General features: G+C 39.6%; 3 protein-coding genes across 4 annotated transcripts; all 3 read left to right on the top strand.

Moving 5' to 3' along the window:
- Positions 1-280: 280 nt before the first annotated feature.
- Positions 281-3,278, top strand: LOC121777364 (phosphoinositide phospholipase C 2-like). Of its 2 annotated transcripts, none has more exons than XM_042174602.1 (9): positions 281-776; positions 878-1,074; positions 1,165-1,300; positions 1,377-1,613; positions 1,693-1,934; positions 2,054-2,171; positions 2,549-2,692; positions 2,766-2,852; positions 2,930-3,278. In XM_042174602.1, the coding sequence occupies exons 1-9, from the start codon at positions 468-470 to the stop codon at positions 3,221-3,223; spliced, it is 1,764 nt and encodes a 587-aa protein (XP_042030536.1). In that variant the 5' UTR covers positions 281-467; the 3' UTR covers positions 3,224-3,278. The 2 variants fall into 2 exon arrangements, with proteins under 2 accessions (XP_042030536.1, XP_042030537.1); XM_042174603.1 differs by having other exon boundaries at positions 669-776; positions 861-1,074.
- A 527-nt stretch (positions 3,279-3,805) lies between these two features.
- LOC121777253 (phosphoinositide phospholipase C 2-like) lies at positions 3,806-8,820 on the top strand. Its single transcript, XM_042174443.1, has 9 exons — positions 3,806-4,307; positions 5,162-5,358; positions 6,047-6,182; positions 6,258-6,479; positions 6,562-6,782; positions 7,280-7,397; positions 7,719-7,871; positions 7,954-8,040; positions 8,294-8,820. Exons 1-9 carry the CDS (start codon positions 3,996-3,998, stop codon positions 8,585-8,587), a joined length of 1,740 nt encoding a protein of 579 aa, XP_042030377.1. The 5' UTR covers positions 3,806-3,995; the 3' UTR covers positions 8,588-8,820.
- Positions 8,821-9,796: 976 nt separating this feature from the next.
- Positions 9,797-14,754, top strand: LOC121775914 (NF-X1-type zinc finger protein NFXL2-like). The gene is made up of 13 exons (XM_042173005.1): positions 9,797-11,050; positions 11,164-11,277; positions 11,360-11,415; positions 11,617-11,683; positions 12,058-12,150; positions 12,329-12,414; positions 12,500-12,662; positions 12,759-12,917; positions 13,111-13,301; positions 13,706-13,787; positions 13,892-14,098; positions 14,197-14,286; positions 14,366-14,754. The coding sequence occupies exons 1-13, from the start codon at positions 9,905-9,907 to the stop codon at positions 14,519-14,521; spliced, it is 2,610 nt and encodes an 869-aa protein (XP_042028939.1). The 5' UTR covers positions 9,797-9,904; the 3' UTR covers positions 14,522-14,754.
- Positions 14,755-15,722: the final 968 nt, after the last annotated feature.

Here is a 15,722-nt window from a genome sequence, read left to right as displayed (position 1 = left end):
ATAGTTTGTATTATATAGAGTTTGTAGATTATCATGACCCATTGTTTTAGTTTGTATCTCTCGTTTTTTTATTGAGGAAAATAGAATTTCTTAGTAACAGTAACATCTGTATAGACGTTGGATGTTAGTATCTTTATTGATTTAACATTGCAATTAAAATAAGAAAAAAAAAGTCATTTCATCATTTTATTCGAATTCTAAGAATCTATTCGCTTCCTCAAAAGAAACAGCAATGTGATTAAACAATTCCCGCGCAATTCATCTGTACTTCTAATTTTATGACTTTCCACGAATAATCATTCCACTCCTTCACCTTTTTCAGCTTTATTTGATCCACACAAATATGAAGAGCCGATCACACTTTTGCCGTCGATTCAAATCACTGAATCACAGTTTCCTCGATCACTTCCGATTTCTGCTAATTCAATTTCGGCTGTGCATCCAATCCTGCTCAATTGATCAATTCCATGTCCAAGCAGACCTACAGAGTGTGCTTCTGCTTCCGGCGGCGGTTCCGGCTGACTGCCGCGGAGGCGCCGCCGGATGTGAAGGCGCTGTTCGAGGCGTACTCGCAGAACGGCGTGATGAGCGCGGACGATCTGCGGCGGTTCCTGGTGGAGGTTCAGGCGGAGCCGAACCCCACGGCGGAGGAGGCGCAGGGCATCATCGATTCCCTAAAGCATCTCCACATATTCCACCGGAGGGGGCTCAATTTGGAGGCGTTCTTCAAGTATCTGTTCAGTGATGCAAATCAGCCTCTCGACCCCAAAATTGGGGTAATTATTAAGCTTTTTTGAGTTTCTGTCATATGATTGTACCGATTCGTGCTTGTTTAAAACGTAATTGATGAATCGGTGAAGCGATGCTACTGTATCAGGTTCACCATGACATGACTGCTCCACTCTCTCATTACTTCATATATACTAGCCACAATACCTATTTAACTGGAAATCAAATCAGTAGCGATAGCAGCGATGTTCCTATCGTGCGCGCACTGCAGCTTGGTGTTAGAGGGATTGAGCTGGATTTATGGCCGAATTCTACCAAAGATGGTGTGGATGTTCTTCATGGGAGGTATGAACTTGACATTGAATGCATTTATTTATTTATCTGAATGCTGTTTTAGCCTTAGTCACAATTGTTAAATTTGGATCTATGATGCAGGACACTGACTACTCCTGTATCACTGATCAGATGTTTGAGGTCAATTAAGAATCATGCTTTTTCTGCGTCGGAGTATCCTGTCATTATAACACTTGAAGATCATCTAACTGCTGATCTTCAAGCTCTAGTTGCTGAGGTATATAGAGATGGTTTATACTCTAGGGATTGATTATGTGCATCTTTGGACTAAAGTGTTGTTTGATTAATTCTAGATGATTGTTCAAACATTTGGAGAAATGCTGTTTACCCACCCTGGTTCAAGCCTTTTAGGAGAATTTCCCTCCCCGGAATCACTCAAGAGGCGGATTATTATATCAACTAAACCGCCTAAGGAGTACTTAGAAGGAAAAGAGGATAAAGTGAAGAAAAGCTGCGCAGACAGTTCATCCGATGATGGAGCTCATCCTAGAGAAGTTCCTGATCTTAAACTAAGAAATGTTCATGATAAGGTGTCTTGTTGAGTTGTCCCCACTATAACATAAATGTGTTTGTTTCCGTCAGTTTAAGTAACCAAAACTTCTCTTCTAGGATGATGATGATGATGATGCAAACGGAGATGTCATGGAAATAGATAAAGATGATGAGAAGGATCCAAGGGTACGGAGCCAAGCAGAGCCCCAATACAGGGATTTGATTGCTATCCCTGCTGGAAGGGGAAAGGGCGGCATGCAGGCGTGGCTGAGGGTTGATCCTACGAAAGTGAGACGTATTAGCTTGAGTGAGCAAAAGTTTGAAGATGCGACCTCAGGATATGGACAAGACACTGTTAGGTACAGATATACCATAATTTGTTGATCGTAATTTCTCTTTTTGTCTGTGTTGAGGTAACATGATGTCACAAATTTTCTTCACCCAACTTGAATATGAACTAAATGAGATACTTTTATAGGTTCACACAAAAGAACATATTGAGAATATACCCCAAAGCTATTCGGTTGGACTCCTCCAATTATAAACCGTTATGTGCATTGATGCATGGAGCTCAAATGGTTGCGTTAAATATGCAGGTTAGCTAAAACCATACTGCTAATCTGCTATTATTACAGATATAGTGACTGATTGGTTGAGATCTAATTAGTTTGATCTTTGTTTTACTCATATTGCCATTGTATTGAAGAAAATTGTTCTCAACATGGACCTCTGCGTGAATCACACTTGACAGTCATGAACTGTTTGTTCTAGAGTATTCTGTATAATTGAGTCTGTAATACAGTGATATTTAGATGAAACAACACTGTTTTCTTTGATAATATTATTTGGAAAATCTGTTATTAGTTCATATTTAAGGTTTCATTTCTTATCAAACAGGCTTAACCTACTCAATATAGTTCGCCTATTAGCTATGCAAGCTTCCATTGACACGCGTAAAATTAAATTTTGACAGGGTTATGGAAAATCACTATGGTTGATGCACGGGATGTTCAGGGCGAATGGCGGGTGTGGCTATGTTAAAAAGCCAGATTTTCTGTTGGATGCTGACGAGGTCTTCGATCCCAAAGCTGAATTGCCTGTCAAAACTACTCTGAGAGTGAGTGAATTTCTCTACTATAATGGAAGATGATGCATGATTTGCCCTTGCTTAGTTCTTTACTTCGAAACAGGTGACAGTATATATGGGTGAAGGATGGTACTATGATTTCTCTCATACACACTTCGATACTTACTCTCCCCCGGATTTTCGTGCAAAGGTAAGCTTCGACTAGTTGTTCCACATCTTAAACTCGTTGCTGTTGCTGTTGATGATTCGCACAATCTCCAACTGTAGATTGCAATTGTGGGAGTGCCTGCTGACAAGAAGAAGAAGAAAACGAAGACAATAGACGACAACTGGATCCCGTCATGGGATGAGGTGTTCGAGTTCCCATTGACAGTTCCTGAACTAGCTCTCCTCCGACTCCAGGTTTCTGAGGAAGATGTATCTGGTAAAACTATGTTTGCCGGCCAGACGTGCCTCCCCGTGTCGGAGCTCAGGGAAGGTATTCGAGCCGTCCCACTCTACACACGCAAGGGAGCAAAATACAAGTGTGTCAAGCTTCTTCTCAGATTTGAATTCGTTTGATCCGTATAATTTATCCTGTTTTGGTGTTTTGTGTTACACGGCTAACTCTGTTGTATTATTAATGTTACACGGCTTCTAATGTGCTTATGCTTTTCGTGAGTATCGAGTTTGTTTAATTAATTTGTTTCCGTAGTTATTAGCTTTCGAATTTGATTCGTGAAGATACTAAAATTGCATTAAATGAAAAGAAAATCATAGCTGAAAATGAATTCAAGTTTCAATTTATCGAAACAATTAATCCGAATTTTATGTAAGATGGTTTAAGATAAGTCAAATATCACAATCATTTTTTAATCATTATCAATACTATATTTGATGCGTAACTTTTTCAACTTATTTATAGACATTATCCTACATCAATCACTTTTTTTTTATTAATGTGTAGACACATGAGACTAATACTATATTTACAAACACCGATTTCTTGCATACTCATAGTGTAAATTCAACAATTTCAATTAAATAATGATTCTTCATTTATTTATTTATTTGAACTAACTAAGTCTTTTTTTTTTCACAAAATCACAACTGCAATTTTGGTATTTAAGATGGCAACGTGTTCACGTCAATGGCGATGATCACAAAGACGTGGCAAATCCGCGGTGAGCTGACCCTCGCCATGGCCCCACCCTCAATCTTCCAAAGGCATCTACCGTTTGATTCCGTTGCAATCAATGCATTTAATCCTTCCCTCTTCAACTGATAACCCTCACTCTCACATCACATCTCTCTCACAATCAATTTCCTCAACCACCGACTTCCGAAATCCCAAATGTCGTCCAAGCAGACCTACCGCGTGTGCTTCTGCTTCCGCCGCCGCTTCCGCCTCGCCGCCTCCGAGGCGCCGCCCGACGTCAAGCAGCTGTTCGCCGAGTACTCCGAGAACGGCGTCATGGACGCCGAGCACCTGCGCCGATTCATGGAGAATGTCCAGCAGCAGAAGGACGCCACCGTCGAGGACGCGCAGGCAGTTCTCGATAGCCTCAAGCACCTCAGTATTTTCCATCGCCGCGGCTTCAATCTCGAGGGTTTTTTCAAGTACTTGTTTGCTGATGACAATCAGCCTATTAACTCCAAGCTTGGGGTAAATTTTCGCCTCTTTTTTTGTTCCGTTGATTGCTGAATTTCTGTTTTTTGAGGCAATTGAAGCGATCGCTGTGGTTTCGTTTTGATTCGAGCCATTATTGAGGTGTTTTACTTTCAGAAGATTTTGAGAATTGGTTGTAGTTTAGCTTTGAAGTGATTCGCTGATTACTGAATTTCTGTTTTTGAGGCAATTGAAGTGATCGCTGTGGTTTTGTTTTGATTCGAGCCATTATTGAGGTGTTTTACTTTCAGCAGATTTTGAGAATTGGTTTTAGTTTAGCTTTGTTTCGATAGAGGTAGTTTTTTAGGCGTTTCTGTGATAATAGGCTTAAAGTTCTGAAGTTTAAGAAATTGACACTGTGGTTTGCTGTGCCTGGAATGACGAGGCTTGTCGAAGGATTATATTGGAGAAAATGGTGCTTTTAGGCAGTCGAATGAGCAATATAATGTGATAATTTGAATGAATTTCATCATGTCAATTTTTACACCCTTTTTTAGCTATACCTTCGTTATTGTTTCACTGAAAGATAGCCTGCAACAAAAAATTTATAGTGCTCTCTTACTTGAGAGTTAAGATAGATATGGGTGAAGCAGTCAAATGGATATTTTTGTTTTTATATAAAAAGGTTTGGTTTTTTTCATCCTCTGCATCTTTAAGGGGCTATGATGGTCTTCGCACTGTGAATAACATACTACCATTTGAGCTCCAGTTTCCAAATTGGGACTTTAAAACCATCTTTCAGTTTCTATTTATAGTTTGATTATTAGTTGTTTTCATGATATCCTCTGTTATGAGCATCCTTTGTGATAGCCTATTAGCCTTACTTTTTGACAATTTTGCCATTTTTTCAGGTGCACCATGATATGACTGGTCCTCTTTCTCATTATTTTATATACACGGGCCATAATTCCTATTTGACGGGGAATCAACTAAGTAGTGACTGTAGTGATGTTCCCATCATAAATGCATTGCATAGAGGCGTCAGAGTTATTGAATTGGACATATGGCCAAATTCTGCTGGTGATAATGTCAATGTTCTTCATGGAAGGTATGCATTACTCACACATCTCGTTTGGGTTTTCCTATTATCGTATAGAATTCTGTAAATAAGCTTAATTTAAAATGTACTAATCATTTACTTACATGAAAAAACAAGCCCATTGATTGTGGTTTTCGTTCAAAAAATGGCTTATCTGAACATTGAAATTTTAACACCTTTTAACATGAATTCCATGCTGATCACATGATTTAGAAATCCTATGGATATTTCAGTTCAATTGCACTGCATCAACCAGTGAAACATATCTACAACAATCCTGAGAATAACTATGAAACATAAGCTTTGCTTCTGTGAAGATGGAAAAGAGAATAGGATATTGTTGTACTCTGTACTCTTGCAACTTTTATTGAAATTTTCTAATGGTTCAGACTGCATAACTAACTTAATACAGATGTAAACAGATGCTAAGTAACTGTCAGTATTATCTGCAAAGTTTTCTTCAAACTGCTGTAGCAAGTACATCCATTTCCAGTATATTATTTTCCATTTGGAAAATTGTAGAATTCCATGAAAAGGGGGATACAGATAATTCATTTCCGTTCATTCTCAAGAGGGTTATTATATATGCTGAAAAAGCAGTAATGCAGCTTTCGAGCGTATCTTTTAGTTATCTGAGTGATATGTATTGTTATCACCTTGTTATACACTTATACTCCCTTTTATTGTACTTGTTAAGGACGCTAACCACTCCTGTGGAGCTCATCAAATGTTTGAGGTCGATCAAGGAAAATGCATTTGTTGCATCTGAATATCCCCTTGTAATAACATTAGAAGATCATCTTACTCCAGATCTTCAGGCTAAAGTCGCTGAGGTATGTATGTGGAGCTTTTAGGGGAAATTAAATAATTTTTATACTTGTAATCACTTCTCCTCTTACTGAATCTAGATGATCAATGAAACTTTTGGCGACATCCTGTTTGCCCCTGGTTCAGAATGTTTGAAAGATTTCCCTTCCCCTGAATTTCTGAAGAAAAGGGTTATTATATCGACCAAACCACCAAAAGAGTACTTAAAGGCCAAGGATGTTAAAGTACAAGAGGGTGATTTAAAAAAGGAAAAGGATGAAGAAGCATGGGGAAGTGAGCCAAACTATGCCAAAAATGACAAGGTACTTACAAAGTTATTTATCTCCCAAGACTGAGTAAGGTCCGTCCTGTATATTTCTCAGTAGGCCTTAATTTTTCTTGTAGGATGATGAAGATGGTGAGGAAGATGAAGATGATGAAGAGGATACTCAGGAACAACAAAATGAAGCCCCAGAATACCGGCAATTGATTGCTATTCATGCTGGAAAGGGGAAGGGTGGAATGCAGGACTGGCTGAGGGTTGACCCTGATAAAGTGAGACGTCTTAGCTTGAGCGAGCAAGAGCTTGAGAAGGCCATTGTAGATTACGGAAGAGATATTGTCAGGTGATTTGCACTTAAAAATAGGGCATTATAGTGCGGGTTTCTAGTACTCTAGGTGTGAAGAGATTCTGTTAGAATGTGGTTTACATTTTGACATCACCCATTCTAAATTAAAATCTGAAATCTCAGCCGTTAACAAGTAAAGCAAGCAAAGGCCATGGTAGGATGTATACATTGCCTTAAGCATAGTTTCACCTCACTCTCCCTATAGACTACTCTGTGATGTTTATAGAGCTCTTATTGGCAAACAAGTGTGACCATTTAAATGTTGTGTTACACATAAGATTGAAACCAATCAATAACTGAACTATTGTATATAAAGTCTGCAAGTCTTAGCATGAAAGAGCTAATAAATAGCTCTCCCCCACGACATTCACCTCTCCAACGGTGTCTCATGTATAGCCTCCTCCAAGGTATTAATTCAGAAAAAGCTAATGTGTATTAATATTGACAGTCTTAGGCATTTTCTGAAACTAATTTCTCATATTTCTGTTCTTCAGGTTTACCCAAAGGAACTTGCTTAGAGTATACCCTAAGGGTATACGTTTTGATTCATCCAATTACAATCCCCTAATTGCATGGTCACATGGAGCTCAAATGGTTGCATTCAACATGCAGGTTGGTTATTGACTCACAAGAAACCCCAATTACAATCCCCCAAGTTTTTGTTTTCTCTTCATCTTGTTTAATAATTTCAATACCTGTGTAGTACCAATAAGTCCAACTTACAGAAGACTTAAATGTTTATTGTTTCTATGTAGTTATACCACTGTCTAGATTTGAACATATATCTATGAGAAATAAATAAACAAGTGAAACAGTTATGGCACAATGTAGTGTTCTCACTGTGCACCCGCAAGATATATGTTTCAGCAGCAACCTTAGAATGCTCGAAAAATATTTTGGTCCTATCACTAACATGTTATTACTGCCTCTCAGGGTTATGGAAGATCCCTTTGGGTGATGCATGGTATGTTCAGGGCCAATGGTGGTTGCGGATATGTTAAAAAGCCTGACATTTTGTTGAAACCTAATGCGTATGGCGAGGTCTTTGATCCTAATGCATCGTTACCTGTTAAAACAACTTTGAGGGTAGGCTGAAAATGCTTATAGCTTTTGACTCTTTAAGTGTGCGATGTTGGTTAATTACTGAACTGACTTAAGCTTTATACAGGTGACTGTTTATATGGGTGAAGGATGGTATTATGACTTCCGTCATACGCATTTTGATACTTATTCTCCCCCAGATTTCTATGCTAGGGTAAGCAGCTACTATCCTCTATACTTTTGCGTCTGATTTGATTACCTTCTGCCTTCCATATTATTTAGTAGTCACACTCTCATAAGCTATTCTCGTAGCCCTTTTCTCTGCTTCTGTGTGAGATCTAGTACCAGTGATGGAAAAAAAACTGAAAACAATGTTTCTGAAAACTGGATCTTCATCTTCCCCTTTCAAGTTAGCAAACCTTGTTGTATCAATTTTTTAATTGGCCGCAATGATCTGTTATTGTAAGGTTGGAATTGCTGGAGTGCCTGCTGATACCATCATGAGGAAAACAAAAACACTTGAAGATAATTGGATACCGAATTGGGATGAGGTGTTTGAGTTCCCACTAAGAGTTCCAGAACTGGCATTACTGCGAATTGAAGTCCACGAGTACGACATGTCTGAGAAGGATGATTTTGCCGGGCAGACATGCCTGCCGGTGACGGAGCTCTGCAAAGGCATCCGAGCCGTTCCACTGCACAACCGCAAGGGGGTCAAGTACAACTCTGTGAAGCTTCTTATGCGGTTTGAGTTTGTGTGATCTGCAATGACTGTTTTTTCCTTGGGATCTGGATAAGTCAACCATGGATGTGTATATATAATGAAAAGCATGGTTTAGTTCCTTGTTGAACTCTGATTTATGTTCATTTGTCGATTCTTGTAGAGTGATTGTGTGTGTGTGAGAGTGATGAATATCTCTATGTAAAATATCACACGGGGCGTTTGATTTCTACTGTATCTATCGTAATGATAAACAATTCGTGTTGTGGTGAACTTCTCTTGAATTCTCAAAACTTGTTCGTACCATCCCATCAACTAAAATCATCTTCATCCTCTTCAATTTTGCAGTCACCACCACCTCCATTATTTGAAATGTAATTGTGTGGGTGCATCAACAATATATCTTGATCACAATCCTATATATATAGGGTTGTGTTAAAACCACTATCCATTGTCATTGATATGGTTAATATAGTTTGCCAAATATAAGCCTGGAAATGTCACTTGCTAATTGTGTCATAGATTAATAATGCTACGTTTATCAACAAATAGAATATATTTTCCTATAAAATACAGTACTTGTAACAATTAAATCAACCATATTTTGCATGATAAATTAAAAGTATTTAACATTGCAAAACCATTAGTAAAATAATCTTAATCATTCCTACTACCTAAGAGCATCCACAATAACAAAGTGGACGAGCCGGCGGACGAGCGACCGGCGAGCCACTCATCCGAAACGTTCGTCCACTATTGCGACCGGCGAGCGGCTCGCGGACGAGCCAGACGGACGACCTCTCGCCCGTCGGATTTCTCTGTCGTCCGTCGTCTCGTTCGTCCGCTATTGTGGGTCCTTGACGGACGAGAGCATTTTTTTATTTTTTGAATTTTTTTTTGACTTTTTATATATTTTTTAATTTCAACTCTATATATTCTGCTCGTTGCACTTCTATCATGCACAGTGAGACCCCCGTTCGGCTAGCGGCAAACTTTGTTTAAATTTTTGTTTTTTGTTGCATTGTATTATTTTAATTTTTTTATTTAATAAAATTATTATTACACTTTTTCCGCTCGTATTCGTGTCGAAATTTTAATTCCGTAATTGTGTATTTGTGAATTTTTATTATTGTGCTTGTTCGCCGGGATGTCCTAGTACTTGTCTACTATTGTGTAGTGGGATTTCCTAGTGATATGGCAACGGCCGGGAAATCCTAGTGCTAGTCCGTGAGGAAGTCCTTTCCGTCATGGATGCTCTAAAACTAAAACCAAGACAACTACCGAGTGCAGAATTCTCTCAATTTTGTCAGCTTGAATCGAAGATTTATCAGTCAAAATCCCAACCCACCGCCGCAAAATGCTCTCCTCCGCCGCCCACCCGCCGCAGCACCTCTCCTCCGACTCCGACTCCGATTCATCCTCCCCCTCCCATTCCCATCAGCGCCACCCCGATCTCTCCTCCTCCATCTTCCAATCCTACCTCTCCCATTCCAGTTCCCGCACCACCACCACCGCCGCCGACGATCTCCACCACCAAGATCTCATAAAAATCCAATCTTTCCTCACCTCCTCCCGCGCCGGCGGCCTCTCCTGCCTCATCTGCCTCGAGCGCATCAAACCCACCGACCCCACCTGGTCCTGCTCCTCCCGCTGCTTCGCCATCTTCCACCTCCTCTGCATCCAGTCATGGGCCCACCAGTCCACCACCCTCGCCGCCTCACGCGCCTCCGCACGCGCCGCCGTCGCCCCGGACGAGAGCTCCCTCGCCTGGCCCTGCCCCAAGTGCCGCGTCGAGTATCTCAAGCCCCAAACCCCCAAGAATTACTATTGCTTCTGTGGGAAGGTCGAGGACCCGCCTCGTGATCCGTGGGTTTTGCCTCATTCTTGCGGCGAGATTTGTGGGAGATCGTTGAAATATGATTGTGGTCATTTCTGTCTGCTGCTGTGCCATCCCGGGCCGTGCCCGGCCTGCCCGAAATTGGTTAAAAATCGGTGCTTTTGTGGGAAATTGGAGGATGTGAGAAGATGTGGATTGAAGGAATTTTCTTGCAAAGGTGTGTGTGGGAAGGGGTTGGAGTGTGGAGCTCATAGATGTGGTGAGATCTGCCATGATGGATCGTGCCAGCCGTGTAGGGTGAAGGGGAGTTTTCGATGCCAATGTGGGAAGGAGGAGATGGTGAGGGAGTGCTGTGAGAGGGAGTTTAGGTGCAATGGTGAGTGCAAGAAGATGTTGAGCTGTGGGAGGCATGTTTGTGAGAAAGGGTGTCACGAGGGCGGGTGTGGGGAATGCCCATTTCAAGGGAAGAGGAGTTGCCCGTGTGGGAAGAGAGTGTATGAAGGGATGGCTTGTGATGTTTCTTTACCTCTGTGTGGGTCAACTTGCAATAAGCTGCTGAGCTGTGGCTTCCACAGGTGCCCCGAGAGATGCCATCACGGGCCGTGCGTTGAGAATTGTAGGATGATCGTGACAAAGCCGTGTAGGTGTGGGAGCTTCAAGAAACAGGTACATTTTGTGTTGGAGGGTTTCTTTTTAATTAAATGTGGTGTTTCTGTGTTTAGTGTGTCTTTGGGTATGATGTTTGTGATGAGGAGAATGGCTTGTTGGATTTAGAATAGGTCCCTTGCCATCAAGAGTTGACTTGTGAGAGGAAATGCCAAACGCTTAGGGATTGTGGTCGGCATGCTTGTAAGCGCCGCTGCTGCGATGGGGACTGCCCTCCTTGCTCAGAGGTTCTTGCTTTTGCTTTACTCTAATATGTGTACTGTAAATGGAGATTATTCTTCTTACTTTTGTACATATCTTGGAGTTCAGATATGTGACCGGAAGCTCCGGTGTCGAAATCACAAGTGCCCAGCTCCATGTCATAGGTAATTCTGTTGCCATCGTTTTGTGCAATGTGTGGACCAGAGGTTCCTTCGTAGAACCTTATAGGTCTTGTTTGGTTCTTAGACATTTATATACACATGTGGGAACATTGAACATTTACAAATGTATTTGTATAACCTATGATCTTTTCGACCCATATGGACGTTGGAATATTTACTGATTTTTTTTTGTTGTTGTTGTAGAGGTGCCTGTGCTCCTTGCCCACTGATGGTGAGGATATCATGTGCATGTGGCAACACACATTTTGAGGTTAGCATTATATCGTTTGCGTCTTGAAATTTGTCTTTTACCTCTCGTATGCTTGGGATAATTGGCACTAGTGTGCTCCACCGCGTATTTAATATATGAGTCGATGTGGCTATCCAACAAAAATAACATTTTATACTTATTCAAGGACATACCATTTACTAAATAGTAAGGATTTTTATAAATATGTTGATTGCTTGCTTCTGTTGTGAGCAAGACAAACTTAAAGCTGATTATACTTCAATCACGATGCTTGCTTTTCGGGGATAATATGTGGACGAAGGATTTAAGAATTTTTTTTGAAAGTTATCCAATTATCTGATATGAAAGTTGCATACTCCGCAAGAGTTCTGCTCACTCTTTTAACTTGTAATCAGGTTCCTTGTGGCACAGAAACTGAACAAAAGCCTCCTAAGTGTCACAAACCATGCCCCGTAGCTCCTTTATGCAGGCATGCTCCACAATCTAAGGTATGGCTGGTCTCTCAATGTAATAATCTAATTCTTGACTGATAATAGCAGACTGTCAAGTAAGCAAAAAATGCGTTATTTGATTCGACATTTAGTTTTCTTTCTAGAACTTTGCTATATAGCTCAAACTTTGACAAGAAATTGTTTCCTATGATGATTTACATATATGTATCTCCAGCCACACCGGTGCCATTATGGTGCTTGCCCCCCATGTCGGCTAACTTGTGGTGAAAGATATTCATGTGGCCATGAATGCCAATTGAGGTTTGCCTCAAATAATTCTTCTTTGGTAACTGCCTCCTCCTCAGGCCGCTCGGTCTCTAACTCAATTGTTTAATGTTATATATAGGTGCCATGGACCTGTACCACCTCCACGCCCCGAATTTACGTTAAAACCAAAAAAGAAGAAGGGAAATTATCTGAGTGAAGCTACACCTGGCTCTCCATGTCCACCTTGCCCAGAAGTTGTGTTGAGGTCTTGCTTTGGCCGTCACATAGGAGCAGAAAGGATGGTTAGTTTCTTCATCAGCGAATAGGCCTTTTCTATGTGTGTCGTATTTATATAGTTCTCTCATATATGGATGAATATTTTACCTTTTTCCTCTCAGATGGTATGCTCAAATAGTCCCGAATTTCCCTGTGATAATTTGTGTGGAAACCCTCTTCCATGTAGTAACCATTACTGCACTTACGTATGTCATCCCTTGAAAGATCATTCTTCGAAAACAGGCGAGTCCTGCGAAGTGTGCAATCTCCCTTGTGATAAGGTAAATACTCACCCGTTTCATTTCTTAAATCTTAAAGCGTTTGGTTGCTTGTTCTTATTCAATAGTACGTTTCAAGCCTTTTTCGAATAGCTTTAATGTATCTAAAACTCAGATTCATGAAATATTTTAATTTGGTGGCGTTGGTCGGTGAAATTCACATGGTTTCTTCTCTTTGTTCGTGATCTTCTTTCAGGATAGAGATCCGAAATGTCCACATCCTTGCCCTATGCGATGTCATCCTGGAGAATGCCCCCCTTGCAAGACGCTGATTAAGCGTTCATGTCACTGTGGATCCATGGTGCATGTTTTTGAGTGTAAATATTACAACTGCCTGTCTCAGAAAGAGCAAATGGTTGTCCGTTCGTGCAAAGGGCCTTGCCATAGGTAATCTCGAAAAGTCTACATATAATATCTTCCTAATTAGATGACTCTAATGCTATCCAAAAAACGAAAAAGAAACTGATGATTATAACTTCAAGGAGAGGCTAGTCTTGCAAACACTATTTGGTGTTTATTTTTAATTATTTTCTATGAATTTGTGTTCAAATTGTGTGATTTTTCTCGGGCTTTGGGTCTTTGGAAGTGGTTGTGATGATATCGAAATATTTCAAACATTTCGTCTTTAGATGCGTTAGATACCACTCTTTTTAGTGTCTCTGTGAGAAGATCTAGTAAGTAGTGAATATCCTTCTTTTATATTGTGCCTTATATTCTTTGATCTATTTTTATTTGTTGATATCTTGAAATGTTAAATAACATATCCCGATTTTAATATTTTTGATCGGCAGGAAGTTGCCGAATTGTACACACTTATGCCCAGAGACGTGCCATCCCGGCCCCTGCCCATCACCTGACAAGTGCTCTAAGAAGGTACCAAAAACTTCTACCGTGTTGGAATCCGAGAACTTGAATTGAATATTCTCATTTGCACCCCATCGAGTGGGCCTGTATTAACGTTCTCGATCTCTTGCTAGGTAACCGTTCGTTGTGGGTGTCAAACTCTAAAGAAGGAGTGGCTATGTAAGGATGTACAAGCGGCACATATTAGTAGTGGTTGCGATCCCAAAGAGATACCAAAGAATCAATTTGGAGTCGGACTTCTTCCTTGTGGTTCCGACTGCAAGAGCAAAGTCAAGGCCCTCGACTCAGAGTTGCATCTTCGCCAAGTGAAGCCCCAGGAGGTAATTCTTTCTACTTCATTAATCAATACGACGATTCTTTGAAGCTCGGTACATGCTTATGTTGGATCTCATACTCATGTGTTGTTTCTCTTTTGAAGGAAAAGGAGTCGGATAAGGCTAGTAACGTGTCGAAAAGGAGGAGACGGAGGCAACGGGTACACGAAGAAGAGAATGCATCAAGGCTGCAGGTTTGGCTTCTATTCTCGGGCTAATAGGTAGATCGGTTGTAGCATTTATGGGTAGTGAATATTTTTCTTCGTCGTGCAGAGAATAGTTGGTGTGGCTAGACGGATCCTTTTGGTGCTTATCGTTGTAGCAGCTGTCGTCGTCTCTGCATATTTCGGGTATAAAGGTCTGTTGTGGTTGTCGGACTGGATGAACCAACTCGAAAATCGACAAACAAGAAGATATCCACGGGTCTAAATCTTACCACAAAACTCAAAATTCACAGGTTGAATCTATTTTGTGTTCTTAGCTGTCTGGGGAAAGGTTATGGATTTTTTTCTTTATTTTCATCAACATATATAGTGTGGAAAAATGAATCTTTGGTTCATTCTTGTTATGCTTTACACATTTTTTGTTATGTTTTGCATGAGGAATTGTATTTTGGAGGAATAGAGAAAATAAATAAACTTTTTTTTGCAGACCTATTGTTATAGCAATGTTTTTGTTTTATGCTAGTACTCTCTTCGTCTCAGTGAAGATGATTCACATGCATTTTTTTAGTTTGTTTCAATCAAGATGATCCATTATTAAAAATGAAAACACATCTCTATTTTATTTTCTCACTCTTATTTACTCTCTACTTAGCATACAAAATAAAGTTGCATAAAATACCGCATTGTCCAAGGAAAGGAATCAAGGATCATCTTCCTTGGCCTTGGAAACTATTTTGTAACTTTTGTCTCACCACAAACTCTACCATCGTTTAATTAGACTCTCTCACAAGACTTTCTTATCAAAATGAAAACTCAACTTACTAGATACATATGTTTGTTAATACTTACTGAATATACGTGCTTGACTTGTTATACTCATACCTAGATTGGATATTGAATTATTTTATGAAAACAACTATTGTATTGGACTCGTACTAGAAATAAGTTTTAGTATTATGTTTTGAATCTAAGAGAACTATAAAATCTCAAATTTTGAGGAGAATTCTAGAAAATTAAATCTCAAAATTTCCGAAGAAATTCTCTTCACACTATAAAAAAATATTTCAATAATTTTCAAATTTAGCTTCAATTTTTTTAAAAAACATTTTCGAGAAAGATCAAAATAAATTTGATGATTTAGAAAAAATATATATCAAAATGATTAAACAGATACATATAAATACTATCTCATCAATCATTATTTAATGAGTTGATTAATATCTTTTAAATATATAAATTATTTATTTATTTATTTATTTATTATACCACACTTAATAATCAGATCAAATGCAATATATTTTTCACTTTTATATTCCATACAATAACCCTTATATAACAATGAATATATATTCCATACAATAACCGTTACATAAAAATTATATGACCAAGATTCAAGGATGTTACCATAAATATATTTCATTCATTTAGGAAAAAGGGAAGAACACTATATCCACCGTTCTCCCCAC

This window comes from Salvia splendens, chromosome 18, assembly GCF_004379255.2.
Source record: "Salvia splendens isolate huo1 chromosome 18, SspV2, whole genome shotgun sequence".
Lineage (NCBI taxonomy): Eukaryota > Viridiplantae > Streptophyta > Magnoliopsida > Lamiales > Lamiaceae > Salvia > Salvia splendens.
Note: the sequence above shows the minus strand (reverse complement) of the source record. Positions and strands in the feature narration are given on the sequence as shown.